Below are 27756 nucleotides of genomic sequence, written 5' to 3'. Positions count from 1 at the left end.
TGCTGTTGAGTCCTTGTCCGCTGGATCTCAACGCTCAAGTCATTTTGTGCTCTTCAGTCGATCGACAGCCGAGTGCTGCCACCCTGTGGCTCGTCCTGGAACTGTTCGACAGCAGCACCCGCACTGCTGTGGAGGACAGAGCGGCACACCTCGCACCGGCTGGCTGAGAGAGTGAACGCTGGCATTGCAGGTTGTGAGGGACGGATATGTAAGAAACACCACACAGAGGGGGAGAGAGCGAGAGAGAGAGAGAGGGGGGGGGGGAGACAGACAGAGTGAGAGAGAAAATATATATACGACTATATAACACATCGAGATAGAAGAGGTGATGGCCAGACACTGCAGCACTGCATTTGGTATTCTGGTTTTGGCTGTGGTCAGTTTGGGAGGTTGGACATGCAGGGGGGGACCCACGAGGGGCCTTAGCTCCCATAATGCATGGTGTTGCTGGGGATGGCCATGGGGGAGGCCATGGAGATGGCGGGGCCGCCCATGGTGAACTGGTTGGTGACAGGGTAGTGTGTGCTGCTGTTCGGACCCTGCTGACCCGTCGTGGCTCCTGGCGAGAGAGAGAGAGAGAGAGAAACACCTAAATCATTCATGTAATTCCAGTTTGGCAGGAGAGAGCAGCATGCTGCACTTTGAGGCTGAGCTGTACTTCCTCATGAACGGGAGAGCCAATATTTGAGCCGTGTCTCCAGACACCGCCCTCTCAACATGGCTGCAGGTGATGGTGTGAGGACCAACAACGTTCCTCTCCAAGCAGGAACTCTTGGAGTGTAATGCAGTAGAGTACACTTATACTTCATCCCACATTACACTCCTCCTCAACGCTACATCCTCATCTTCATCCCACATTACACTCCTCCTCAACGCTTCATCCTCATCTTCATCCCACATCACACTCTTCCTCAACGCTACATCCTCATCTTCATCCCACATTACACTCCTCCTCAACGCTTCATCCTCATCTTCATCCCACATTACACTCTTCCTCAACGCTTCATCCTCATCTTCATCCCACATTACACTCCTCCTCAACGCTACATCCTCATCTTCATCCCACATCACACTCCTCCTCAACGCTACATCCTCATCCCACATTACACTCCTCCTCAACGCTTCATCCTCATCTTCATCCCACATTACACTCCTCCTCAACGCTTCATCCTCATCTTCATCCCACATTACACTCCTCCTCAACGCTACATCCTCGTCTTCATCCCACATTACACTCCTCCTCAACGCTACATCCTCATCTTCATCCCACATTACACTCCTCCTCAACGCTACATCCTCGTCTTCATCCCACATTACACTCCTCCTCAACGCTACATCCTCATCTTCATCCCACATTACACTCCTCCTCAACGCTTCATCCTCATCTTCATCCCACATCACACTCTTCCTCAACGCTACATCCTCATCTTCATCCCACATTACACTCCTCCTCAACGCTTCATCCTCATCTTCATCCCACATTACACTCCTCCTCAACGCTTCATCCTCGTCTTCATCCCACATTACACTCCTCCTCAACGCTACATCCTCCCACCGGCTCATGATGGAGCAAAAAGTATAAATTTGTTCGAAACAAACAAACAAACAAAAACTATCATTAAAGCAGGAGTTGGACTAAGGGCCTTCCCATCGGACTCTGTTCACACAGCACCCATTATATCAGCAAACAGATACAGGAAGAAAAAACACCGTCATTATCCGAGCTTCACACACCATGACCTACCCACAGCGATTTGCATACATGTGACCAATGAACAGACAACCTTGTAACCACAAGCATTTGCATAGATATACATGGATCTGGGCAAACTACAAAGTCCCTGTGTCAGATCTGACCCAGGGAGACATGGGTGTGTGTGGGTCACATACCCTGGACGATTCCTGTGCTCATGATGGAGCCCATTCTGGAGTGAGTATGATTGACAATCCCCGTGTTGACTGGGAAAAGACACAGGTAAAGGTCTCCATTTCAGTACCCTTACACAAAGGTTATGAGAGGGAGAGAGAGAGAGAGGAGAGACCAAGCACCTCTGCCTAAGACCTTACTATAACTACATTTACACTAATAAATAGTTAATATTAAAATGAAATATATATTTAATGTATTAAATAATGACTAATTTTCTTCTAAACTACAGTGTAGGCGCGTGTGTGTGTGCATCCGTAAGCGTACGTGCATGCGTGTCTGTACCAAGGGGAATGAGGTTGTTGTGGGACACTGTTGAGCCACCGCCCCCAATGACAGTGCTCAGGTCATAAGCTGCTGGCATCCCTGAGAGAGACAGACAGGAATGAGTTCAGATGAAGGACCAGCACACTGGTCCTCCTGGTCCTCCTGAAAGACCCGGTGGGTGGAGGACACCTACTGCCTGTAGCAGCTGGCACCATCGTGATATGGATGCCAACCACACAAGGACCTTAACTCCAGTAAATGTACCTTACGTTCCAGTTCTTTGAGCTCCAAGAGATATAGATGTAGAATATTTCAGTATTCACTGGTAAAGAAGTGTGTGTGTGTGTGTGTGTGTACCTGCCATGCCTTGGCTCATACTATAGGTGTGTGTGTGTGTGTGTGTGTGTGTGTGTGTGTGGTAGGTGTGTGTGTGGTAGGTGTGTGTGTGGTAGGTGTGTGTGTGTGGTGTGTGCGTGGTGTGTGCGTGTGTGTGTGTGTGTGTGTACCTGCCATGCCTTGGCTCATACTATAGGCTCCCCCAGAGTTCCACATGTTCTCAGAAGGGGAGGTGTAGTGTGAACCGGGAGGAGGGTTTGGGGTGCTGCCCGTATACCTGTAGAAACACACAAAAGATGAGAGGCCCTCCCATAAATCAAATTCCCATTACACCCGACAGAAGAGCTCAAACTAACCTGAAAAACGGATTCTTCAGATCCAGGAGGTTGCTGGACTTGGAGCCCGTCTGATCCACTTGAGCAACAATACTGATGTCATAGCTTTGCCTGAAAAGACATCGCAAGACCGAGCGGTTAATAAAACACTGAAGCGGCCTGGGCTGGCGGGCGGGAGAGGAGTTGGGCGGAGCTGCAGGAGCCGGGGGTGGGCGGAGCTGACCTCTTGTTGGCGATGAGCAGGGCGGTGCCGGACATGGTGTCTCCCGCCTTGGCGAAGAGAGGGGACTGGAGCAGACAGCGCACCTGGTACCAGTGAGTCAGGGGTTCTGTAGGGGCTGTGGAGAGCCACACCGTCATCCTTCAGGGACGCGTGGGTGCAAGGAGACAGAGAAGAGCTCCTTCAGAATTCAGTTCCTTCAGATTCACCGTGTCAATCACACGGTGCACGGGCCACTCCCGTTAAGACACTTGTGATTTCTGAAGAGCCTCAGAAACAGCTGTAGGGTTCAAGTGGCCCAAATATACACAAAAAATAAAGTCGTAAAAAGGCCACTGATGTGTCAGAAGGCCGACACATGCTGAGAGGTGGAGGAGCGAAAGCTCTTCACAGGCTGCAGATCCCTCGAGAACCTCCAGTCTCGCAGGTTCCTGTGGCTTTTCTGCACCCCGACGTCAGCCGAGCTAAATCACAGCCGACAGCGTACGAAACGCACAGGGATTTGTCGGAAGTTGGGAGAGCATTTCGCTCGAGTTCTGTGTGCTGAACTGCGAGATCAAATAACCCTCCGATGACTCACAGAAGAATTCTTAAAATTGGATCACAGAGCATTTAGACGGAGCATCACGCGCTAACCCGACGCACTTACACGGAGCATTACGACGGAGTATTGGGCGCTAACCCGCTAAACTTACACAGATCCCATGAACGCCACGTCGAACCAGAAGGCCAGGCCGTGGACCAGGCCGGAGTGCATCATGTGGAACTTGAAGGGAATCTCTATCCTGAAAGAAGAAGAAAAAAATAGTGGGACCTCGAGGTCGTCCAAAAGGTCGAGGAGTCTGCTCCATGTGAGCTAATAAATTCACCATGTAGTATAGACACCGAATTTACAACACGGATAAAAATTCCGAAAAAGGTCAATGACATAAAAACCGGCCTACTTATAAAGGTCTTCCTCTTTTGCTTCTAAAAAGTTGACAGTGTATTTTACGGATTTAGCCATCAGGATTCGGATATCAAACGTGTCCTGAAAGAAAGAAAGGAAGATTTAAAAAAAGGATTAAGAGACCATGAGAATTTAAACGGTAAATAAACACGTCTTCACTGCAATAACGCGAGGGAGTAGGAGACAGTGAAGCAGGAGTGTGAACACAGGGTGAAGTAGCTGGGATATCGTGTAAGGTCTCCTGTCGTGTGTTAGTGTTGGGCCACAGGGAGGGGGGACCCAGCTCTCGCTCCGAGGGACTCTGCACCAGCACTGAGCAGTGGCGAGGCACCACAGCAGCGCCCCCTAAAGCCAGGCAAGTGCATCTGCATCACTATCTCGGCACAGCAACACTGCCTCAGGCATGACGCAGGCCTGCACAGCTGACTGGTGCTGGATACACACACACACACACACACACACTCTAGCTCACTTACACGCATGCAGACACGGACACACACATTTCAGCCGAGGTAAAAACCATGGCGCTTCAATTCTAAGTAAAAAAGAGCTGTAAAGCTTAGAGTATCATCTTGCTATCTTTAGGTGCTTTTGTTGTTATTTCGTTTAGCTTAATTTCTAGAGCCCCAAACCCACACGCTACCATTGGCGGTCATCGGCCGCAGCATAATACATGGAAACCAAAATAATTTCAGCTCCTCTCTGTACCACCACCCAGACGCTAAATAAATGGATGATCTGAAGGCCAAGCTCCTCTCTCAGTTCTCGCCTGGCTTTATGTAGAGTGCCAACCCGTTATGAACCAGTGTAACTCAATCCTGCTTAAAGCACCGCTCTGAACACCTCAGACTCACCTCCCATACATGATGGGCAGCGACAGGACCTGGGCTCAGCGCTCACACACACACACTCGCTCACATGTATACAAAGGCATGCATGCACCTACACACACACACACCTACACACACACACACCGTTTCCTTACCACGATAGGCTGTCTGAAGTACTCGTCCACGGCTGCTCCCCGCAGCGCAGACAGATCCACCCCGTGGAAAGACGGCTGGTACCTGAAGTGTGTGTCAGGGAAACAGGCGTGGAGGTGATAGAATGGACAAACTTCTCACACACACCCAGCCACACACACACACACACACACACACACACACACACACACACACACACACACACACACACACACACACAGCCCCGTGCTGAGGACACTCACCAGAAGTTGGCCTTTGTGAACTGCTCCATGTACAGCTGCTCGTCTGTGAAGGGAGCGAGATGGACATCGCCGATGGTGGGGAACATTTTACCTGCAGACACAAACCGGGAAAACCCCACAGGTTATAGTAAATGGTACGATACACTGTGTGTGTGTGTGCCTGTGCGTGTGTGAGAGTGTGTGTGTGCGTGTGTGAGTGTGTAAGTGTGTGCTCACCATTAGGTTTGAGGAACTTCTTAGCGTGCAGGTAACTCTCCAGCATTCTTTCATTAAACAGCATGTAGCCCATGGGCTCTGAGATGATGATGTCCACCTGCTCAGGAAGGGATATCTCCTCCACCTTCCCTGGGATCACCACCACCCGCTCCGTCAGCCTGTTACTGTTCACCAGCACCTACACACACACACACACACACACACACACAACCACACACACAACCACACACACAACCACACACACAACCACACACACAACCACACACGTTCGCTCCGTAACGACCCCCTTGTACTAAAAAAGCCTAACTCTGGACACAGCTCTGAAGGTGTGGAGAAGCTGACCTCTGCATGCTGAGCCATGGTGCTGGCTTCCACAGCGTAGACCTTCCGTGCGCCCGCCTGAGCCGCGAAGAAGGAGAGGATGCCGGAGCCACAGCCCACGTCCAGCACCACCTGTGGGGGGGCACAGAGGGTGAGGAGGTGCTACACTCACTCATCCGCCGGGGACCTGCTCACACTCCACCACCCTCGGAGACAAAACACACACGGCCGTCCTGCTGGACACTTCTGGGATGAACTGAACGTGGTAATCATTGTTGCTTTGTTTTGTTTTTTTTTTTGTTTGTTTGTTTTTATGCCGGCTTATTAAGGCCAGCACATCTAAACCACAACCACTACACAGAAAGCTCATCATCCAGCATGCAACATTCACAGTATCAGCATCCGAGCACAAAAACACCACCACAGCCATAAAAGAGAAACCCCACAGCACCTCACCAACAAACCCAAGAGTCTTCTGCAGAAACATGGCTGCGACCATACCAAGGGGCGGGGCCTATGCCAAGGGGCGGGGAGAGGTAATTTCAAGCAAATAACTGTGTAGCCCACTGAGAGAGGAATGAAGACGGGTCACTACCTTGTCTTTGAAGTCAGTGTGGTTCTGGAGAATTGCACGTTGATAAGTTCCAGTTCGAACGTAATCCTGCATCATGTTTTGTTGCTGAGAGAGGTAGCCGTAAAACTGAGGTTCACGTGAGGAGCAGAAGAAGAGAAGAGAGCAACGAATGAGCCTTTCGTTCATTCAACTTTTAAAACAAAAATCACACTCGCGCACGGACAAAGGACCACGTACAAAAGAAAACATTCCTTCTAGCGGAGCGGTGCATATCTTTACTAGTCAAACTTGAACAGCGTGAGACGGTAACAGAAAAGTGGCACGGCCGGTGCCACGCCCTGCAGGCAGGGCGGCGGCCGCGGAGCCCCAAACCACACCCACCTGAAAGTACTGCACGGCCGACGACTCCTCCGTCCGCTCGCTGAACACGGAGTGCTCGTTCAGGTGGCCGCGGCAGTTCTTCAGGAGGTTGTAGAAGGAGGAGAAGTCTGCACAAGGGGGCAAAGCGGCACGCGGAAGCGCGTTAGCACATCGCGCACGCGCAGCGGTCGACCGCACACCGAAGCGGACGTCCGGCGGCCGTGCGTGAGGGTTACCTGTGGGGGAGGCGAACTGGAGAAGCACGCTGTTGCAGCCCAGCGTGATGATGAAGGACTGTTTCCCCACGCGACTGCACTCCGTCTCCCGCGACACCGAACACTTAAACACACACGAATCCTCATCTGTAGGAGAAACACACGTTTAGCTCATGGATCCTGCCAGACCAGACCAGCAAAATACAGACAAATAAGGCTGCAGCCAGAAATGTTTTACACTTATTCATGAATGCCACGATTCACCAAAGCACCTAAAAAAACATTTAATGAAAACACCTGAGGTCAGCCCACAGGATATGACAAACACTCCCCTCAAAATAGTGCTCCTTTCGCAAATAGTGTTTTAGAAGCAATTTAACTAAAGAGACCAATACTGCAATAACACATGACAAATGACCCATTGCATAGCCATAGTTCAGACCACTGCTGCTAACTGTGAAAGGTACCCTTGATGAACACAGCTATCTGGGCCCCTGCACACTTCCAGATTCACTCGGTTCCACTGGATTCCTCAGTAAGCCTGAAAGCCTTTAGTTTAGTGGTTCATGATATGTTCATGTTTAAGAACTGTGAAAATGTAGCTGATTAATTCATTCAATTATCTGTTGCAGGTATGCAAAAGCCAATAATGAGAGGCTGCATGAAAATGGTCTTGCTCCCAACTCAAAGCCCTCCACGTGTCTACCTGCTTCCATCTTCAATCGTCACTGACAATTCAAGTGAGTTGTGGAGAGGTTGGAAAGATGCACGTCAATACTGCAGTTATTAGCAGTACAAAACAAGCAAGCACAGAGAGAGAGAGAGAGAGAGAGAGAGAGAGAGAGAGAGAGAGAGAGAGAGAGAGAGAGAGAGAGAGAGAGAGAGAGAGAGAGTGTGCACGCAACACCTTTTTCTGCCACTTCTGCATTGGCAGAGCTTGTAAGTGATAGAATGAAGAAATGATGTACATTATGTATGCACACTACCATTAGAAGGCAGGTTGTGCATGGCAAAACTACCACATTTAAGTATGCATTTGTCTGCAAAACACCTTGAGAGAAAGACCACTCTGCAGTGAAACAAAGGCATCTGTCCAATTGACTCCAATAAGTGATTTATGCAATTTATGAAAAGTTGCTTATATAAGCAATCATCAGCACATAACTCATAACATGTATTAAAAAGCAACCTGGGGTCTAGCTATACATGTAGATGTCATCAACAACAATGAAGACATACAGATATGGCTACCCACACCTTATAATTTCCCAAAATAATAAGCATTATGAACAGGTTCTATATCTCTCTTTTTGATTAAATTTGATTATATGCCTGCCTTTTTTTTCCTTTAGCAGTCTAAAAGACAAAAATAAAAAACCCTCCAGGAGCACTAACGCTTTGTTTATTTGATGTCAGCTGATTTAAAAGATATGAGAATATCTTTACTATTGTCAAATATTAGAGAAATTAAGTAATTGTCTTGAGATATGAAATGGGTACTGGCCAAATTGGTCAAATATATCCAATGGTATAAAGGTGGTTTCATGGTATAAACGGTATCCAAGATTCTCAGAATTAGGCTTCTGTTCTTTTACATATTAATAGGCCCAACTATAACTAACAGCAGTTCAACTTCAAGCTTTCTTAATTACAAACAGTACCCTGCAAATCAGCAACAAAATATCTTTTTGACCACATGCAAATCTGTTGCCAGAAAGTAAGTAAGGTAGCCACAGCCAGTAACTAGATACATATTTGACAATATATTCACCAGAATCAAGACCTAGTGCCCAACGGTGTACTGGCGTTATAAAGACTCAAACACCAAAGGGGAATTAATACAATTCTCATAGAAAACCAGCAAAAGTTCCTTATTACACAGGCAGGTTGGGGTAATAAGAACACAAACAGTCTCTTCACACTAGGAGACCCTAACCTGTCTGGGCTCCCCAACACTTCACTAAAAGAAGTACTAAACAAACACTCAACCCTAATGCTTCAATACTTCAGTAGTTTAACTACTATAGGAGGAAAAAAGTCCCCCAGATGATGATTCACAGAAGTTTATGTGCACATATATGTGTGTATAAGTGTTTCATGGTGGGTTTTTCTAGAGGGGGGGTCCCTGCTGTAACAAAAGCGGTGACCACTGAACGAACAGGCGGGCGATGAAGGAGCTTTCTCTTTGTTTCATGCCGAACAAAGATGAGTGCCTACAGGCGCTGCTGGTGAGGAAGAAATAGAAATAAAAGCATGACTGGGTGTTCTGGCCATAACGCGTTTAAAGTCGTATGACTGACCAGATAAATGTTTGACAAAATAAACACATTAAGGAGAATGAGACGAGCCGTGGTGGGCAGTGTTGGGACGCGGGACAGCGCGCAATCCTGTCAGCTCACAAACCGGGCTTAGAAACACAACCACGGGCTCCCACACCCGCCGGCACCCGTGTGGGCTCTTCTCCGGGGAGAAACGTACCGGCTAGGGTTGATATTTCAGGACGGGGGGCAGTCGGGCTATCTGGGTGACCGAGGGGGAGAGCGCACAGCCCCCGCCAGCTCCGGCAACTTTCCGCCTCGGCGCGAAGCACCGCCACAAAGCCGCAGCCGCTTGAGCCCCAGACCCGCGACCGCAGCCGGGCGACGTGAGCGACGGTACCCAGAACGTAGTACCACGAACTCAGCCCGGACCCAAACGGAACCACCGGGACCACGAAACGTACCGTTAACCGAGGGGTACCGGGCCGGCGGGCCGCCTGTGCACGCAGGAGCGCGGAGGGAGCTAACATGCTAACGGAGCGGGCGCGGGCTAACACAGCACGCCCGTCTCGGCGACACTAACGCGTGGAGAGATGAGGCGCCGGCGCGTATAAAACACACGGACGGTGCGGCTCAAATACCCATCACACACACTCTTAAACGGCCGAATATGGGTTTAAAAGACCCGAGGTCTCGGTTCGGCGGGGTTTAATCGGCACCTGGTCCGGTAGCGCGGCGGCACACATGTAAAGCTAGCCGCGCTGTAGGTCCGGGCTCGGCGCAGGCCGGCTGGAGGAATAAAGGAGAAAAGACGGGAACGCGGGCCGCACTCACGGTTGGACAGACTGAGCAGGGCCGCGTCCTGCGTGCTCTTCACCTCCAGGCGCAGAGGCTGCTGCTCGGAATGCCGCTGTATGTCTCCGTTGGCGTCCCCGATGGAGAGGAGCCGCACGCCGGGGAACACGGACACCGCCATCTTCGATCTCGGGGAGGGACGGCGCGCCGCGACCTAACGTGGAGCCGGGGGGGAACGACACAGGCCCCGGCTTATTACTGCCCCCACGTGTGGGGTGTGAGGGCGGCTCACGTCCAGGGGCTCCATCGCCCCCCCTCTTTGTTCTGATAAAGATGATTAATACTCGAAGATCAAGTTATGAAATCACTTTATTTGCCATGTGCGTCCGCAATACATACACTAATGGGGAAAATATATATTTTTAAAGTACCAAAATGCTGGAAAGGGGTGACTTTATTAAAAAAAAGAACTGTTCACAAGAAAAGCAGAAAAAAAATCTGTTCAGTAATCAAATAAAACAACAGGACCAATAATGTGATCATACTTCATATAAATCATATGTGAATTTAGGAAGGACACGAGCACCAACTTCCTGAAAGCATGCACAGTGTATAAGAACTAGACCATGTTCATTTGTCTTCAGAAACATTTGTGATGTTAGTATGGTTTTTTTTTTTGCAGATCAGTAGGGCTCTTTCAGCTAGAAATGCTTGACTTTGACGCAACAGGCATTCTGGCATGATTCCAGGTGTAAGGTGTAGTTCTGCTGTTAGTGCTGGGGCCACGTTGCCACATTGTTATTTAGTGCAGACTGAATTTTCAGTAAATGTTTATACACCAGGTGAAGGCTTTAGTGTACAGTATGAGTGTATGATGTGGCTAACATTTCAAGTAGGTGTGCTGCTTTCACAGAGTGACACAAATAAACCTTTAGATAGGTATTGTTTTTTTCTTTTTTTAGAAAATACATAAATGATGTAATTAGGTAAGTGCAATGCTTCCGTGGTGTAATTATACTTTTTTAGCACAGCCACATACACTTGAACTGTTATCTGAGTATTTTTCCTTCCATTCTTGGCACTATGTAGCAAACACCAAAAAACAACGTTAATACAAACCAACAACTTTGCAAATGTAAAAATGACACAAAACAGTACCTCATTCAGTATTCAGAGTAAATACAATAAAAAGGTTGCAAACGAGATCTGAAAGAATCGTGATATTAAACACCTCCTGTTACATCGCAATGGAATCATTCACTGTTTTATCAATAAACAGAAGTCTAATAAATGCTGTATTCTTGATTGTATAATTTAAAATATTGACTCTTCCAGTGTGGTCTGTATGCTATCCACAGTTGTCATAAAATCTAAATGGTTTGTTGTTTGCACCTTGATGATTATGCCATAAAACTGGCTTTCATGCAAATCTGTTTTCAGCCAACTGGATGAGCTATGGTGAACTATGCCAGTTAATGACACAAATGTAATCCACTGATATCCATTTACCCATCAGACATCAATTAAAAATGACTAGGAAAACTCTTTAAAAATTACAGTGTAATAGTGTTCACCAATCGGCTGCCATCTATCCAATTATTTGGAATGTTGCAAAGTAAATATAAAACCAGAGAGTAAGAAAATGTAAGAAAGAAATAAGGCAAGAAAGTAAGGCATTTTCACCGGGAATTCTGAGATGGAATATAATCACCGTCTTTCCTCTTGGCACTAATGAGACAGAGGACATGGACCCACATTTCTTCAGTAAATTACAGAATACAAAGCCGTAGCTCTTTTAGAATTAATGGAAACAATAAGAACAACAAGAATTTAAACCCAGACCTGCCGTACGTTCTTAAACAATATGTCATTGTAAATCTAAGAGTAGTGTTCATCACGCTGAGAGGTTCACCATGAGCAGGAAGAGCAAAGGGATATGCGTTTTCAAGACCTTCATTTCTTATTCCTTAGTCCTCTGAGGAGAGACAAACGAGAGTGATTAGAGAAATACCCATGTATAATCAAAAGAGGGTAATTTTCAAATGCATTTAGCAAACATGTTCATATATACCTCAAAAGAGTGCGCAGGATTTGGGGGGGCGGAACGGGTTGTCACTGGATGGGACGCCCATAAGCAGTGGGTCCTTGGAGGCATTTTGCAAACAAAAGGTCTTCAGATCAGCAGCAGCTTGAGAAACCTATTAATTAAGATGGCAAAAGACACATGTTTAGATTATTTTATACATGTGTACACATTTAGCTCAGTTAGGAAAACCACGAGTGTTGTCCACGGTCTGCAAATACGCTTTGGTGTGTAGCAGCCCACAATTGTCCTACTGTGACAAGGTTACAATCAACAAAGAGGCGCTGTGTAAAAAGACCCCAGATATTCCTCTTTCACCCATCAGTACCATTTACATGTCACCATGCGTGTGTGTGAGGTAACAGCACCTAAATTAGACTTGACTGAATATAAATCACTCCAACATCATCAGGGAAACATATACGGCCTCTTATTAATGCACATTCACCAGCTTAAAAGGTTCATTTGTTCGTGGATACTAATGCTGTACATGTCTGGTTAAACTAATAGTGGATGGGATTTAACAGGTGTAGTGAAAGTTATGCAACGTTAGAAGACACAAGGATATATACGTCTCTATTGCAGTCTCGACCATCAGCAACACGAATATAAACCTAACAGACGTTCATTTAAGTGTGATTTGAGTTGGTTATATATATGAATATAGTAGAAAATAAGTAGTTATAGGCGCCAGAACGACACGAAGGCATCTTAAACATCTACGTGTCTGATAATGTTCAACTAGCTGCGCTAGCTACCTGTGAAACAAGTTTGTCAAGTTACACCCGTGGCCCATTCCCGATTATTTCGGCATTTATCTAGCGAGAAGACGCGCTTTTTGCGCCTACCTTAATCCGGCGGATGCTCGCCTCAAGCCGCAGCTGTTTCACGGCTTTTTGGGCGATAACCAAGTTGCTGGCGCTGTTGTTTGACATGTCATCCGACAGCGAAGGCGCTCCGAGTTCAACAGCGAAGCTGAAAGAAACGCACTTAACGGGACGCAGCGGCGCCCCCTCGCGGCAGGAGCGAGTCACTACAGCCCCCATCCTATGTGAGTGTACAAAATAAGATCTTAAATTATATGCTAATAAAATATACATGGTCTGCACTTCTTACTGAGTTTTTACATTAATCATGCTGTTTGCATTTATAGTCTTATGACTCAACATAAATTACAGTATGTGCAACAATGATTGACGTGGTTGACAAAACAATCAATAATTACAAAATGGTTGAAACTCCAGTGACACTTTATCACTATAAGTGAAATAATCCATACCCGAGATTATACTGTTTCGTAACGTGTCTTCTGACAATAATTTGATTTAAATTCTCTTGCATGTCGTAGTTTCAGAATAATTATTCCACCACCAACATTTATTGCACCACGACGCCATCTAGCGGCCACAATATGATAGAACACCGATCAGAGGTCAAGGGGAAACTACATCCGGGGCAGTTAAGTAGTCAGGTCAGCGTGGATTGTCTATAACCAAGATAAGTAACATGTTAGTACGAGTAAGTAAAGTGCTTTTCTTGTTACATTTGACGCTTGGATTTGTAATGCGTTCAAATACACAGTACACTTGGATTAATCAGTTAGCCAACCTAGCTATGTTTTCATAGTTGTGTAACGTGCTGTGTAGATAGCGGGTGTCTTGACCAGCTAGCTATGGCGAAAACTGCGTACAAACGCGGGGAATTCGTTAAATTGACAATTTGCGTAGCAATACGAAGTAGTGGCACGAAAACACGATTTAAATCTCAAATATCAATCCGTAATTGCTGTCTTTTATTCCAGAGAGTGTTACAGTGTGCGTCTGCACTGAAGGGCAGACACATTCACCATAGTGCGCCATGGAGATATCCTCTCATCCCCATCGTAGTGGAACAAACGGTAAGACTGAAGCTCAGATGAAGCCCTAACTCGTACCTGATGAAGCACTACCTCGTACCTGATGAAGCACTACCTCGTACCTGATGAAGCACTACCTCGTACCTGATGAAGCCCTACCTCGTACCTGATCCTTACCTCGTACCCGATCCTTACCTCGTACCCGATCCTTACCTCGTACCTGATGAAGCCTTACCTCGTACCTGATGAAGCCCTACCTCGTACCTGATGAAGCCCTACCTCGTACCTGATGAAGCCCTACCTCGTACCTGATGAAGCCCTACCTCGTACCTGATGAAGCCCTACCTCGTACCTGATGAAGCCCTACCTCGTACCTGATGAAGCCCTACCTCGTACCCGATCCTTACCTCGTACCCGATCCTTACCTCGTACCTGTTGAAGCCCTACCTCGTACCTGATGAAGCCTTACCTCGTACCTGATGAAGCCTTACCTCGTACCTGATGAAGCCTTACCTCGTACCCGATCCTTACCTCGTACCCGATCCTTACCTCGTACCCAATGAAGCCCTACCTCGTACCCGATGAAGCCCTACCTCGTACCCGATGAAGCCCTACCTCGTACCCGATCCTTACCTCGTACCTGATGAAGCCCTACCTCGTACCTGATCCCTACCTCGTACCTGATGAAGCCCTACCTCGTACCTGATGAAGCCCTACCTCGTACCTGATGAAGCCTTACCTCGTATCTGATGAAGCTGTCGCTAGTAATGCAGTGTAGTGATATCGCTTCAGTTAGTACAGACGGGTTCGGGGTGCATATCACGGGCATGCTGTAGAGGGATAGAGAGTGCCTGTTGCAGCCCTCTTGTTGTGTGGTGTTGTTTTGCAAATGCTTTCTCTTCGAAAATGATGCAAGATTAATCTTTTCGTTCTCTTCTCAGGGTCGTGGGGAGCGTGCTTATGACATTTACTCCAGGCTACTGAGGGAGAGAATTATATGTCTTATGGGTCCTGTAAGTATGTCAAAAGTAGGCCGAGTGTGTCGTAGTGAATCTGATCAAATCTGACTGCACCCCTGGTCCGTTCTGTCTTTAGGTTGACGACTCTGTGGCAAGTCTGGTGATTGCCCAACTACTGTTCCTTCAGTCAGAGAGCAACAACAAACCCATTCACATGTACATCAACAGTCCTGGTGAGAAAGCCCCAAAAATAGGGGGTGGAGAGTACACCACCTTTCCTTCGCTGTTGTGCAGGTGTGCATAGAACAAATCACATCGTTAGTGAAAGAGAAAGTAGTGTACATGGTGAACTGAGTATGTGGCTTTAATCAAAAGTCTAGTTAGGTTTTAGTGCCACATCATTAATTCCTTTCTGCATCTGTATGACGTAATTCTCAAGAAATCACGCTCATCTCACTTCTGTTGCTTTCCTACAGGTGGCGTGATTACTGCCGGGCTGGCCATCTATGACACCATGCAGTATATCCTCAACCCCATCTCCACGTGGTGTGTGGGCCAGGCAGCCAGCATGGGCAGCCTCCTGCTGGCTGCTGGAACTGCTGGAATGAGGCACTCCCTGCCCAACGCACGCATCATGGTGCACCAGCCCTCGGGTGGGGCCAGGGTGAGAGAGGATTCGAGACATCGGAGAGGCACCATGTCGGTGTCAGTGTCGCAACTCCATAGGACGAGTTAACGCACTCTACGACATCTGTCTTTGTAGGGCCAGGCGACGGACATCGCCATCCAGGCCGAGGAGATTCTCAAGCTGAAGAGACAGATTAACAACATCTACAGTAAACATACAGGCCAGCCTCTGGAAACCATAGGTAGTGCTTTTGTGGTGCTTCACATAAATCTCATCAATGTTCTTACTACTTTTGTCACTGGCACTATTGTATATTGAAGATCTTTAGTATTACTAATTAATCTCAGCAAGGTTTAATTTAGGGTGTAGGGAATCAACATGTTGGATTTATAGTGTCTGGTATTTGTTCCTCCCCCAGAGAGTGTAATGGAGCGGGACAGATACATGAGCCCCATGGAGGCTCAAGACTTTGGGATTATAGACAAGGTGCTGGTCCACCCTCCCCAGGCTGGCCAGGATGAACCAGAGCTGGTCCAGAAGGAGCCTGCTGCGTCTACCAGCTCATCAACTACCTCTGTACCTGCAGTATCTGAGTTAGCGCAGACAGGGGCCAGCCCCCCCTCCTCTTATAAACCAGAACCCTGAGCTGGACCCGTAGGAGGAGGGTCAGTAACAACCATAGTACTCATTTCCTTTTCTACTCTAATCTGGGCTTTCGTCACTGGTCTTTCACATATGACCTCAAAGTTCATGCAGAGTAAATCTGGTCATGGGACAGCGAAGACTGACAATGTTACAAAATCAATACATCATGGACAACCAAAAGAGATTATATCTAACCCTTATTTGTGTTCTACAACCTAAGTTCATAATCTGAAATAAAATACATTTGTGTATCTACAGTATTTATGTCTTACCGGCCGAAAAATGAATTGCATTTATGTCTATTATGGTGGATTCGGTCATTTGAAAATTGTGATTTGCCTCTCAGTTTAATTTTATCCACAGAAAGACTGTAAACAAGGGAAATGTTTTGAGGTTAATGAACATAAAAGTACACAATCAATACCAATATCCTCAACACAAAATATAAAGTACACAATATTTCTGTCTACATTTTCTAGGGACTATTACCAAAAAATTAAACACAATGATTTAATAGATAGAAAAAATGGTTTATGATTCATAACCATACAAAAACACTTGTTAGGACATTTGTGTGTATAAATATACGCAAATTCGATGCATGGCTATAATAACCAAAGTGATGTAATTACATGAACAGAAGTCACTTTTAAACTGCAACGTGCTTTCACAGCAGTGAAGACTGCCCTGAAGTTGAGTAGTGTCTGGGGTTAAAGCAAAAGGCATTCCACGTTACGTGAAGATTATGAAGATGTCCCCTTTTACAATGCAATTCAAAAACAATGTAATCACGAGTGGCTTGATTCTTGCTTTTTTTGGCATGATTATTTTCCTTCTCTTGACCAATGGAGGAAGCGATCCCTTGTGATCACTTCCTATATAAGCCAGTGCTTACATCACACTGCACCATCCCCAGCTCTTCTTTTTGGTTGTGGTGGCCCACCGTAGCCAGCCCAGGTTGCTCTCCGTGTACGGCGGGTAACGCAACATGCCGATTCGCTCCAGCCCCCAGCTCCGCAGCATACAGGCACGCCTATGGCTGAACGTCTCGTAGGTCCAGCGGCCGTGGTAACTGCCCATTCCGCTGGCCCCTGGCCGAACACACGGACATCAAAACGTGTCACACGCCTTCCCACAGATCTATTCAGTGTGAGATTGTTATGGCAAGCTCAACTTTGTTTAAACACCTCTAAAGGCATATGGGGGCTGCCCATGTCACTTGATGATACACTCACCCACTCCTCCAAAAGGCAAGGTGGGTATCGTCATGTGAACGATCCCATCGTTGGAGCAGAACCCTCCGCTGCTGGTTCTTTCCAGTACCGTAGTCACAATCTGAAGAAGAAACGTTCATTTTGTCACCTCGTGTTTCCTGAAAGCTCTGGTGAAAATGGGCAGCAGCTTTGTCCTCTCCCGGCGTGGTGTGGCCTCCTACCTTAGAGTCGTCAGAAAAGGCGTAAAGAGCCAAGGGTTTCTCCATCCGATTGATAATGGAAATTCCCTGGTCCAGGGACTCTATAGTAATAATAGGCATAATGGGACCAAAAATCTCCTCCTGCATCAGGGCGTCCGACGTATCCAAGTCCACGATCACAGTAGGAGCTGGACCCATTGGAAAGAACAGCAGACAATTAGCACAGGAAGATGCAGAATTTAGCCTTTGCTGGCAATTTCATGGGACTAAAAACTAGAGTAAATTAAATGCCTCCCACGCTCACCAAAGTACTTGTCCTCTTTCGAAGAATCTCCTCCTATGACCACCCTCCCCTGTGACTTGGCCAGGAGGGCTGTGAGCCTGTCCCAGTGCCTGTCCGTCACAATGCGTCCGAAATCCACACTCTGCCGCGGCTCAGAGCCATAGAAGGTGGCCAGGGCCTTGACAATCGCGGGCAGGAGCTCTTCCCGCATTTCCAGCGTGCACAGAACGTAGTCTGGTGCCACGCAGCTCTGTCCCGCATTGAAGAACTTGGACCACACCAGCCTCTTGGCTGCAGCCAACACGTTCACGTTGCCGTAGATGAGGCAGGGACACTTGCCGCCCAGCTCCAGGGTGACGGGGGTGAGGTGCGCCGCAGCCGCCCGGAGGATGTTGCGAGCTACTGCTTGGGAGCCTGAGAGCAGATCACACAACGAGGCTCGAAGGCGTTCTGTAGTGGCCTGAACTCCCATCTGTTGTGTCATGGCTGACACACTGGGGGACACCTACCTGTGTAGAAGATGTGATCAAATCTGTTCTCCAATAATGACGTGGTTTCTTCTGCTCCTCCACAAATAACAGCAAAGCACTCCTGAAATTGCAATTATAGTGCATGACCAAGATGTAAGATGTATCCAAAACAAGCATTAATATACAGTTAAGGCGTTAACTGAATTACAATTACACGCTTACACTTTGCCACATACGCATAAAGCATTTTGAGTTGCATGTATGTATGAAAGGTGCTATACAAATGAAGACCTACAGCTTCATTAATCCATACGCTTTAGTAGCTGCTGGATACTGAACTTGGAAAGGCTTTGGGAAAGCTAAAGAACACCAAGGCCACTGTAGTCACTGTAGCCCGCACCATGAGCCTTAAAATAACACAAGACCCTCCCCTGTTAGACAGTGCTAAGGACAGCTTCAGCCGTCCCTCCCTGGTAGTTTAAAATAAGCAAGCATAAAAAGGCATGTGTTCATAAGACATCGTCGAGACGTTTTATCCACACATTACCTGAGACAGGTACTTGGGTATGAGCTCCGCGAGAAGTCTCTCAGTCGCTCGGCTTATCTCCGATGGCTTCAGAATGGCACAGTTGCCTGTGCAGTGATACAGGAATCAGATCCATGTACAGTGCCTTACAAAAGCATTCGACACAGACGGAAGACTTGTACTTGAATGCTGTACATAAACGCATGCTCTGGTTGGACCGAGAGGCATTGTGAAGGCAGTCAAATCTACCTGCAGCAATAGCGCCAATTAGCGGCCCCACAATGAGCTGCAGCGGGTAGTTCCACGCGCTGATGATCAAAACGACCCCTAGCGGCTCTTTGCGGATGAAGCACTCGTCCAGCTTTGTGGCCTAAGTGCAGTGCACAAAAACGAGAGAAAGAAACACAAAGGGGTTTTCTGAAAAGCTGTCGGTGCTTCTCCACAGTACTGCCTTTCTCAATTTGCTCAGTGGTTTTACTCATTGTCAAATCAGATCTGATGCATACAAATGACATTCTGTGTGAATCTTACCAGGTTTTTGCTCACATAACTGGGCTGTATCCAGGTGGCCAAGTTACTGATGGTATAGCAAAGATCATTGACCACAATGTCAATTTCTGACAGCACTGCTTCAAATTTGGGCTACAAGAAAGAAAGGAAGAAGAAAGGAAGAAGAAAGGAAGAAGAAAGGAAGAAGAAAGGGTTACTGGGGGGACAGAACAATGTTTGACACCTTCGTGTGTGTTTGTGTACATTTTACCTTTGCGAGGTCTTTATGCAGTGCCTCCAAGATCTGCGTCTCATTGTCTTCGAGTAGAGAGAGAAGAGACTGCAGCTGGGTAAGACGGAACTGTAGTGGCACCGTCACACCTGACTGGAACGCAGCACGAAGTCTCTCCAACACTTGCTTCTGGCTTTCCATTTCACACTCTTCTGAGAGAGATGCAGAGAAGAGAGAGAGATTTTTGTAATGTTGGTGCAATTTTGGAAACACAACATCGAAACCATACCTCACCTCATGTATCGGACATGATCCAACATACATGTTCAGTTTGATCTAGATATAACTAGCAAATTTATATTTTAGTTACCATACCTGGCACCTACATGCGGTATTTAAGTCTTGAATAGTGTACAGATGGCATTAAAATAATATTTGCTCCTTTTGTAAACAAAATGATATGCTGACCACTGTGAACTTGTTTTATTATTCTTCTGGCATTTTCACAATGTTGCAAACTTCCTAACCCACACAGAGAGCATTTAGGACTTTCCAGTAAGCTGATAGGTCAGGCACGAGGCAATCTGTTAAACTACTGAAATACGGTATTTGCTTTGGCAAACATATGATACATTGACATGCCAAAATTATACTGATAACTGGAAATGAACTCTCAGTACAGAATGCTGACTAGCAAGTGTCCAACCACGCGTTCTGCTGGAGGGGGAACAGGAACCAGGGGGAACCAGGGGGAACCAGGGGGGACGAGAGTCTGGCACAACAATCAGAAGTTCACTTCATGTGACTATGGGAGCAGTGGCTTTTACATAAAGGTGGAGTGTGTCTGTGTATCTTGGATCGTTAGTACTAACCTCAAATTTGAATGATGGGTGCACTGTGGTCATAATATCCAAATGAAGTGTGTCTGCAATGTCTACATCTTGCAAGACAACACCCAGATTTATAAGGGCTATAAGTCACACCCACATTATTTTGTCAGCTCTATCTTCAGCTTTTTAAAGACCTTGAAGCGTAAAGACCACGCTGGAGTGAGCAATGCAACCAAAAATAAATATGACTTCAAATTAAACAAGCGATGTTGGATTGGAACTCTGGATTAAATAGTCGTTAATTATATAAATCTATAACTAGGTTACTAACCGACTTCAGATAATGCCCGCTAACAAAATCACGTCAGTAAGTAAAAACATTCATGATGCGAGACAAAAACGTTATATTTTACCTTTTAGTGAAGATTTCGCGAAATCTGTTTCTCCTCTCACCGACTTCTCTCCAAATCCAAAGATTAGAGGCAGTTCCGGGTGTTAGTTCGCCAGTAAGCAAAAAATCAAGTTTGTCGAGTTTGATAAGGCACCGCAAACAACAAAGGTTTTCGTGTCTTTTCTAAAATAAAGAAGTAAAATAAATAAATAAACAATAAAATCCAGGGAATTAACAACGTGTTTGCTATTAGGACTAAAGGAACGGGAACTAAATTGGTAAAAAACAAGATAATCGCGGAGAATCCGACCGCATGGTTCGGATTTAATTGTGTAAACGGCCGAGGTGATGTCTACCAGAAAGTGTTACACAACACACACCACAATCAACATCAACCATTGTTCCCCCCAGTTAAAAACTTCACTTTGATCATGTCAGTGTTGGTTTAATATGCTTGCTAGATGCACTTTTCATTACTGAAGAAACTGCTAAACTTGTTTAATGATGAATCGCATGTTTTTCTTAGAGGACAGCAGGTACCAGGCCCATTGGGCCCATACAGCTCTGACTGGTGCCACGCGTGTTTGTGAACACCATGTTCACACCAAATGTTTAGACTGCTCGGTCATTTTAAGGAAAGTTTTATGTAAGTGATATCCTTTTTTACTTCAGAAATGTATCCAGAAGTCTTACATTGATCACTACGTATTCAGCTGTGTTATATTCATGCAGGTGAGCAGATGCATATCGCATTTGCAATTACAATAATAAAGCGTTCTACCACATTTACCATATACCACAAGTCTCTACTCTAATAATATAAAAAAGTTAAAGCACTACAACTGAGGTAATTTTTTTGTCACAGTAATCATATTAAAATTCATCAATTTGCATGGGCTTATAGTGGCCAGCTGTAACATTTGGTTAACAAAACTAAAACGTTAATTGCTTGAGAGACTCACATCTTCAACTGGGCATTTCCGACATGCTACTTTATGCTCTGATGATTTCTGCTTGTGTAAGAATAGACCAGAAAGTATGAATAATGAATTTACCCAGGAGGATTTGCATGTTGGCTGTAATGTTTCAGGCAGTATGAAACTCATTTGCACAGGCCACCTGGTTTGCTGTCCTATTACCACAATAGACACATGATCAAATATATATGTTTATAGACAGGCAAGCATTTTAGCTGCTACTGTTTCACTACTGAGTATTACTGTGACATATATACACGGCTCTTTACTTCATGAAGCTGCATAAAGGGCTATTAAATGTGCTCTGAAGTGTGAGTTGTGCTACTTGTTGTGAGTTTTTTTAATTTATCTGCAAATTCAAATGAACACGATCAATTTAACAGTAGTAGCCTACTCAGACATTAAAAAGATGGATTTGCAAAGTTTTTTGCACGGAGATACGGTATACATAATAAATAAACAAACACACGACAAAATAAAATCTCTCAGTTTAGACATTTGAATAGGCCTATATCTATTCTGAATCATTATACACAACTATAAATAAAGAAATTAAGTAAATAAGAAGTTTCCCATTAAGTTTTAGGTTTAGTAGGCTAGCACATCATATTAGTTATAAAAAATAAACAAAAGTAAGCAAATTATATATATACCTTCATTACTGAAACATTGGTCATGGTAACGGTTAATAGCTCAGACAGAAACAGGATGCATCTGTTCTAGACGTACTGCTCACTGCCCCTGTTGCTTTGTGGTCTCACATTGAAACTAGTATAACATTATACACACACACACACACACACACACACACACACACACACACACACACACAGGTGTTTGTTGTACAGGTGACATCTTATTACAGTTCTATGCTGGAATTCACTCGTAAGCAACCCATTCTTTCACAGATGTTTGTAAAAACATAGCCATTGTAGCGTTTGTAAAAGCCTAGGTGTTTAATTTTATACACCTACAGTGGTGTGAAAAAGTGTTTGCCACACTTAAATGTTTCGGAACATGAAACCAATTTAAATATTAGTCAAAGACAACACAGGTAAACACAAAATGCTATTTTTAAATGAAGGTGCTTATTTATAAGGGAGAAAAAAAATCCAAACCTACATGGCCCTGTGTGAAAAAGTGATTGCCCCCTAAACCTAACAGCTGGTCGGGTCACCCTTAGCAGCAACAACTGCAGCCAAGCGTTTGTGATAACTAGCAGTGAGTCTTTTACTGCACTGTGGAGGAATTGTGGCCGACTCATCTTTACAGAATTGTTATTCAACCACATTGGAGGGTTTGAGCATGAACGCCTTTTTAAGATGATGTCACAGCATCACAATCAGATTGAGGTCAGGACTTTGACTAGGCCACTCCAAAGTCTTCATTTTGTTTTTCTTCAGCCATTCAGAGGTGGACTTGCTGGTGTGTTTTGGATCATTGTCTTGTTGTAGAACCCAAGTTCTTTTCAGCTTGAGGTCACAAACAGATGATCGGACATTCTCCTTCAAGATCTTTTGGTAGACAGCATAATTCATAGTTCCATTTATCACAGCAAGTCTTCCAGGTCCTGACGCAGCAAAACAGCCCCAGACCGTCACACTACCACCACCATATTTTACTGTTGGTATAATGTTCTTCTTCTGGAATGCAGTGTTTCTTTTACACCAGATGTACTGGGACACACACCTTCCAAAGAGTTCAGCTTTTGTCTCATCAGTCCACAGAATGTTTTCCCAAAAGTCTTGGGGATCATAAAGATGGAAAATGTGTTCTGGAAACATTGAGACGAGCTTTAATGTTCTTTTTGCTCAGCAGTGGTTTTCTTCTAGGAACTCTGCCATGTAGGCCATTTTTTGTCCAGTCTCTTTCTGATGGTGGAGGCATGAAAACTGACCTTAACTAAGGCAAGTGAGGCCTGCAGGTCTTTGGATGTTGTTGTGGGGTCTTTTGTGACCTCGTGGCTGAGTTGTCACTGTGCTCTTGTTTTAACACGAGGGCAGTCACTTTCACACAGGGACATGTACAGTCATGGCCAAAAGTTTTGAGAATGACACAAATATTATGTTTTCATATGATCTGCTGCCCTCTGGCTTTTATGTGCGTTTGTCAGATGTAATCACATACAGAAATATAACTGCAATCATGAGTAACAAAAGCTTTTATTGACAGTTAGAATGAGTTAATGCAGCAAGTCAATATTTGCAGTGTTGACCCTTCTTCAGGACCTCTGCAATTCTCCGTGTCATGCTCTCAATCAACTTCTGGACCAAATCTTGACTGATAGCAGTCCATTCTCACACAGTCAATGCTTGCAGAATGTGTAGGTTTTTGTTTGCCCACCCGTCTCTTCATGATTGACCACAAGTTCTCAATGGGATTAAGATCTGGGGAGTTTCCAGGCCACGGACCCAAAATCTCTGTTTTGTTCCCTGAGCCATTTAGTTATCACCTTTGCTTTATGGCAAGGTGCTCCATCATGCTGGAAAGGGCATTGTTGATCACCAAACTGCTCTTGGATGGTTGGGAGAAGTTGCTCTTGGAGGACATTCTGGTACCATTCTTTATTCATGGCTGTGTTTTTAGGCAAGACTGTGAGAGAGCCGATTCCCTTGGCTGAGAAGCAACTCCACACATGAATGGTTTCAGGATGCTTTACAGTTGGCATGAGACAAGACTGGTGGTAGCGCTCACCTCGTCTTCTCAGAACAAGCTGTTTTCCAGATGTCCCAAACAATCGGAAAGGGGATTCATCAGAGAAAATGACTTTACCCCAGTCCTCAGCAGTCCACTCCCTGTACCTTTTGCAGAATATCAGTCTGTCCCTGATGTTTTTTCTGGAGAGAAGTGGTTTCTTTGCTGCCCTCCTTGAGACCAGGCCTTGCTCCAAGAGTCTCCGCCTCACAGTGCGTGCAGATGCACTCACACCTGCCTGCTGCCATTCCTGAGCAAGCTCTGCATTGCTGGTAGGGTACGATCCCGCAGCTGAAACACTTTTAAGAGATGGTCCTGACGCTTGCTGGTCTTTCTTGGGCGCCCTGGAGCTTTTTTGGCAACAATGGAACCTCTCTCCTTGAAGTTCTTGACGATGCGATAGATTGTTGACTGAGGTACAATCTTTCTTTTTGTGCAGTGCAATGATGACTGCACGTGTTTCTTTAGAGATAACCATGGTTAACAGAAGAGAAACAATGATGTCAAGCACCAGCCTCCTTTTGAAGTGTCCAGTGGTGTCATTCTTACTTAATGATGACAGATTGATCTCCAGCCCTGTCCTCATCCACACCCACACCTGTGTTAATGGAGCAATCACTGAAACGATGTTAGCTGGTCCTTTTAAGGCCGGGCTGCAATGAAGTTGAAATGTGTTTTGGGGGATAATCATTTTCTAGGCAAATATTGACTTTGCAATTCATTGCTGTTAAGCTGATCACTCTTTATAACATTCTGGAGTATATGCAAATTGCCATTATAAAAACTGAAGCAGTAGACTTTGTAAAAATTAATATTTGTATCATTCTCAAAACTTTTGGCCATGACTGTAGGTTTGAATTTTTTTCTCCCTTAATAATAAACATCTTCATTTAAAAATAGCATTTTGTGTTTACCTGTGTTGTCTTTGACTAATATTTAAATTGGTTTGATGGTCCGAAACAAACATGGAAAAAAATCAGGAAATCAGGAAGGGGGCAAACACTTTTTCACACCACTGTATGGCCATGGAAGTGATTGAAACACCTGATTCTGATCATTTGGATGGGTGAGCTAATACTTTTGGCAAAAGAGTGTGTATATATAGCAAATAAACCACCAGTTAAAATCGTTCACAGATATTAAAATACCACCACAAACACAAACAGCATTACAGTTTGCTAATGATGATTTTGTGCTATGATAATTTGGCAAACATCAGTAATAAGCAAACAGACTGTAAACAGGAGTCGTTTGGACATTCCATTTTCTCTATGTCCGCCTCATCTTTATGAGCAGGGGAAGCTGTGAAGTGTTCTGCATTGATGCTGTAGGTTGAAAGAATTTAGCTATAATATATTAGGTTTAATGAGCCAGAAACATCATGGCGCACAGTACCTGACACAGCCTAATCTCACCAAATATGCTGTACTGTGACTGATGACAACCACGAGGGTTGTGTGTTCGTTCAGTATCTATGTACTGCTGCTGTGTGGAGTCAACACAACATGGTGTATCTGAGAATGACAGCACAGGATTCGTTGCACATGACTGTGCATGACTAGTACAGGGACAAATATACAAACATACACAACACAAAAAACATGGAGTTATTTTTAAATGGAAATATTTGTAAGGATATAATTTAGTTTCAGAAAGTGTCAAATGACAATAATACATGTAATCATGAAAGAACAACCACAACACTACGCAGACACAGACAACTTTGTTCACTTGTAACTTAAGTTTGAGATAGTAACTCATGATGTAGTAGCTGTCAGATACGTCACTGCAGCAAGAGAATAATAAAAGTCACCAAAGTCTCTCCTAATTCTTCTCAGAGTTGAACAGTGAGGCTCCTGGTCTATCGGTGGCGATATCTGAAGTTCCAAATATCTTATTTTATGTTTAGCTGAGCAAACTCAGAACCTGCTGTGTTTTCCATCTATGTATGTCAGGTCAGGTGTATGCCTGAGAGATTTTAAGAGCCATGAATAACATACCACCTGTAGGGGGCAGAAGCGAGCTACATAATAATGGAGCAACAATGAACAAACTGTGTTCTCTGGAGATTCAGTGCTGTCAGAAAAACATGTTTATTTAGTGCTCGTCAGAGTGATATTTTCAAGACAGACTAACTTTAGAAAATGTTCTTTTTGCTTCATTAAAATTGCAAGAAAATGTAATGATATGAAAAAAATGCTAATATTATTATTTATAAATTATCATTATTAAAAACAAAAACAAACAAACAAAAAAATTCAAACTAAAAGCTGGAAGGAATTATCACTCCTATAGATGAACACTACTGTGAGGTAGTGAATGGGACTGGTATGATTTGTAGACAGTGATATAATTCTGCATTTTAGAAATAGTACTGCTCAGGACTGTCACAAAAACATCATCTTTATATTTAATGGTCCTCACATTTACTATAATAATTTGATCTTTTTACTTCATTAAAATTGCCAAGATGTGCATTCTGAAATTAAACATTCCAAAAGGGTATAATAATTTAAATATATAATGAAAAATATAATTAAAAAACAATGCTATTATGAATAATATGTTGATTCTCCTTTACTAATCAATAACAGTGAACTGCACTGATATCAGTTGTAGCTTGCATTGGAATTCAGTAGTTTTGTGTGTTTGTGTTTTTTAATTCTCTACTGACCTTCTCTCCAACACAATGACCTTACACCTCGACATCACCATGCAAATCCAGAGGGCTGTGTGTTCATGCAGTATTTATGTGCTGCTGGGTTGAGCGCAGCAGGGGCGTCTCATCAACACTCACCATGAATATCACTCTCTCCCTATTACTGCTGCTGGTCCACACCATCAGTGAGTTCTCCAACTCCTTCATTTAGAAATGATGATCTCACACTGTGTATATGATGACAATGACATTTGTTGTTTTGTGGCAGGTATTATATGTCAAAGTCTCGAGTCTATTCCCACTGATCCAGTGTTGAAAGAAACAGGAGAAACTCTGGGTCTGTCCTGTAAAGGATCTGGATTTGACTTTGGGAGCTATGGCATGCACTGGATCAGACAACGACCTGGAAGAGGACTGGAGTGGATGGGGGCTATCTGGTATGATGCCAGCAAAACTATATATGACAAACTTGTTGACGGACGTATAAAAATTACGAGAGACAACTCCAACAACATGGTGGAGCTGTTGCTACATGATTTGAGAGAGCACGACACAGCTGTGTATTACTGTGCCAGACACCACAGTGGGAGAAACATGTGAGTGAGCTGTGCAAAAACGTCTCA

At 44.9% G+C, this 27756-nt stretch overlaps 4 protein-coding genes and 1 long non-coding RNA gene across 9 annotated transcripts; 2 read left to right on the top strand and 3 right to left on the bottom strand.

Moving 5' to 3' along the window:
- Positions 1-261: 261 nt before the first annotated feature.
- On the bottom strand, positions 262-10260 carry carm1 (coactivator-associated arginine methyltransferase 1). 2 transcript variants are annotated; one of them, XM_076982512.1, is made up of 16 exons: positions 10038-10260; positions 6967-7092; positions 6752-6858; positions 6392-6496; positions 5818-5928; positions 5476-5653; positions 5260-5350; positions 5020-5101; positions 4030-4115; positions 3781-3870; positions 3089-3226; positions 2887-2976; positions 2701-2807; positions 2213-2293; positions 1891-1959; positions 262-559 (listed from the first exon to the last, which is right to left on the bottom strand). In XM_076982512.1, exons 1-16 carry the CDS (start codon positions 10177-10179, stop codon positions 423-425), a joined length of 1740 nt encoding a protein of 579 aa, XP_076838627.1. In that variant the 5' UTR covers positions 10180-10260; the 3' UTR covers positions 262-422. The 2 variants fall into 2 exon arrangements, with proteins under 2 accessions (XP_076838627.1, XP_076838617.1); XM_076982502.1 differs by having other exon boundaries at positions 2195-2293; positions 10038-10259.
- Positions 10261-10434: 174 nt separating this feature from the next.
- LOC143484132 (guanine nucleotide-binding protein G(I)/G(S)/G(O) subunit gamma-5) lies at positions 10435-13088 on the bottom strand. Its single transcript, XM_076982677.1, has 3 exons — positions 12930-13088; positions 12070-12196; positions 10435-11973 (listed from the first exon to the last, which is right to left on the bottom strand). The coding sequence occupies exons 1-2, from the start codon at positions 13014-13016 to the stop codon at positions 12071-12073; spliced, it is 213 nt and encodes a 70-aa protein (XP_076838792.1). The 5' UTR covers positions 13017-13088; the 3' UTR covers positions 10435-11973; position 12070.
- A 379-nt stretch (positions 13089-13467) lies between these two features.
- clpp (caseinolytic mitochondrial matrix peptidase proteolytic subunit) lies at positions 13468-16419 on the top strand. Its single transcript, XM_076982655.1, has 7 exons — positions 13468-13599; positions 13883-13978; positions 14878-14949; positions 15032-15128; positions 15372-15559; positions 15659-15764; positions 15942-16419. The coding sequence occupies exons 1-7, from the start codon at positions 13588-13590 to the stop codon at positions 16166-16168; spliced, it is 798 nt and encodes a 265-aa protein (XP_076838770.1). The 5' UTR covers positions 13468-13587; the 3' UTR covers positions 16169-16419.
- A 77-nt stretch (positions 16420-16496) lies between these two features.
- On the bottom strand, positions 16497-21187 carry aldh3b1 (aldehyde dehydrogenase 3 family, member B1). 3 transcript variants are annotated; one of them, XM_076982612.1, is made up of 10 exons: positions 20826-21187; positions 19622-19791; positions 19393-19503; positions 19111-19231; positions 18883-18968; positions 18375-18456; positions 17887-18279; positions 17604-17770; positions 17404-17503; positions 16497-17259 (listed from the first exon to the last, which is right to left on the bottom strand). In XM_076982612.1, the coding sequence occupies exons 2-10, from the start codon at positions 19781-19783 to the stop codon at positions 17060-17062; spliced, it is 1422 nt and encodes a 473-aa protein (XP_076838727.1). In that variant the 5' UTR covers positions 19784-19791; positions 20826-21187; the 3' UTR covers positions 16497-17059. The 3 variants fall into 3 exon arrangements, with proteins under 3 accessions (XP_076838727.1, XP_076838719.1, XP_076838736.1); XM_076982604.1 differs by having other exon boundaries at positions 19622-19794; positions 20826-21186; XM_076982621.1 differs by lacking the exon at positions 20826-21187 and adding an exon at positions 20455-20563 and having other exon boundaries at positions 19622-19794.
- A 161-nt stretch (positions 21188-21348) lies between these two features.
- Positions 21349-27540, top strand: LOC143484139 (uncharacterized). 2 transcript variants are annotated; one of them, XR_013122555.1, is made up of 3 exons: positions 21349-21449; positions 27200-27318; positions 27402-27540. It is a non-coding gene; the product is annotated as an uncharacterized LOC143484139 (long non-coding RNA). The 2 variants fall into 2 exon arrangements; XR_013122556.1 differs by having other exon boundaries at positions 21405-21535.
- The last annotated feature ends 216 nt before the right edge of the window (positions 27541-27756 follow it).

The sequence above is a fragment of the Brachyhypopomus gauderio genome, chromosome 2, assembly GCF_052324685.1.
Source record: "Brachyhypopomus gauderio isolate BG-103 chromosome 2, BGAUD_0.2, whole genome shotgun sequence".
In the NCBI taxonomy this organism is placed as follows: domain Eukaryota; kingdom Metazoa; phylum Chordata; class Actinopteri; order Gymnotiformes; family Hypopomidae; genus Brachyhypopomus; species Brachyhypopomus gauderio.
This window is presented reverse-complemented; position numbering and strand designations above follow the sequence as displayed.

Bases quoted from the DNA above. Each gene is read 5' to 3' on its own strand.
- carm1 (XM_076982502.1), bottom strand. From the start codon at position 10,179: ATGGCGGTGTCCGTGTTCCCCGGCGTGCGGCTCCTCTCCATCGGGGAC. The intron at 5,351-5,475 runs GTGAGCACACAC...TTGTGTCTGCAG, and splicing joins GAAGTTCCTCAAACCTAATG to GTAAAATGTTCCCCACCATC. The intron at 2,808-2,886 runs GTTAGTTTGAGC...GTGTTTCTACAG, and splicing joins CTGAAGAATCCGTTTTTCAG to GTATACGGGCAGCACCCCAA.
- LOC143484132 (XM_076982677.1), bottom strand. From the start codon at position 13,016: ATGTCAAACAACAGCGCCAGCAACTTGGTTATCGCCCAAAAAGCCGTG. The intron at 12,197-12,929 runs GTAGGCGCAAAA...CTTAATTAATAG, and splicing joins CGAGCATCCGCCGGATTAAG to GTTTCTCAAGCTGCTGCTGA.
- clpp (XM_076982655.1), top strand. The intron at 14,950-15,031 runs GTAAGTATGTCA...TTCTGTCTTTAG, and splicing joins TTATATGTCTTATGGGTCCT to GTTGACGACTCTGTGGCAAG. The intron at 15,560-15,658 runs GTGAGAGAGGAT...CTGTCTTTGTAG, and splicing joins AGCCCTCGGGTGGGGCCAGG to GGCCAGGCGACGGACATCGC.
- aldh3b1 (XM_076982612.1), bottom strand. From the start codon at position 19,783: ATGGAAAGCCAGAAGCAAGTGTTGGAGAGACTTCGTGCTGCGTTCCAG. The intron at 18,457-18,882 runs GTAATGTGTGGA...TTGCAATTTCAG, and splicing joins TACCCAAGTACCTGTCTCAG to GAGTGCTTTGCTGTTATTTG. The intron at 17,260-17,403 runs GTGAGTGTATCA...GTGTTCGGCCAG, and splicing joins CTTGCCTTTTGGAGGAGTGG to GGGCCAGCGGAATGGGCAGT.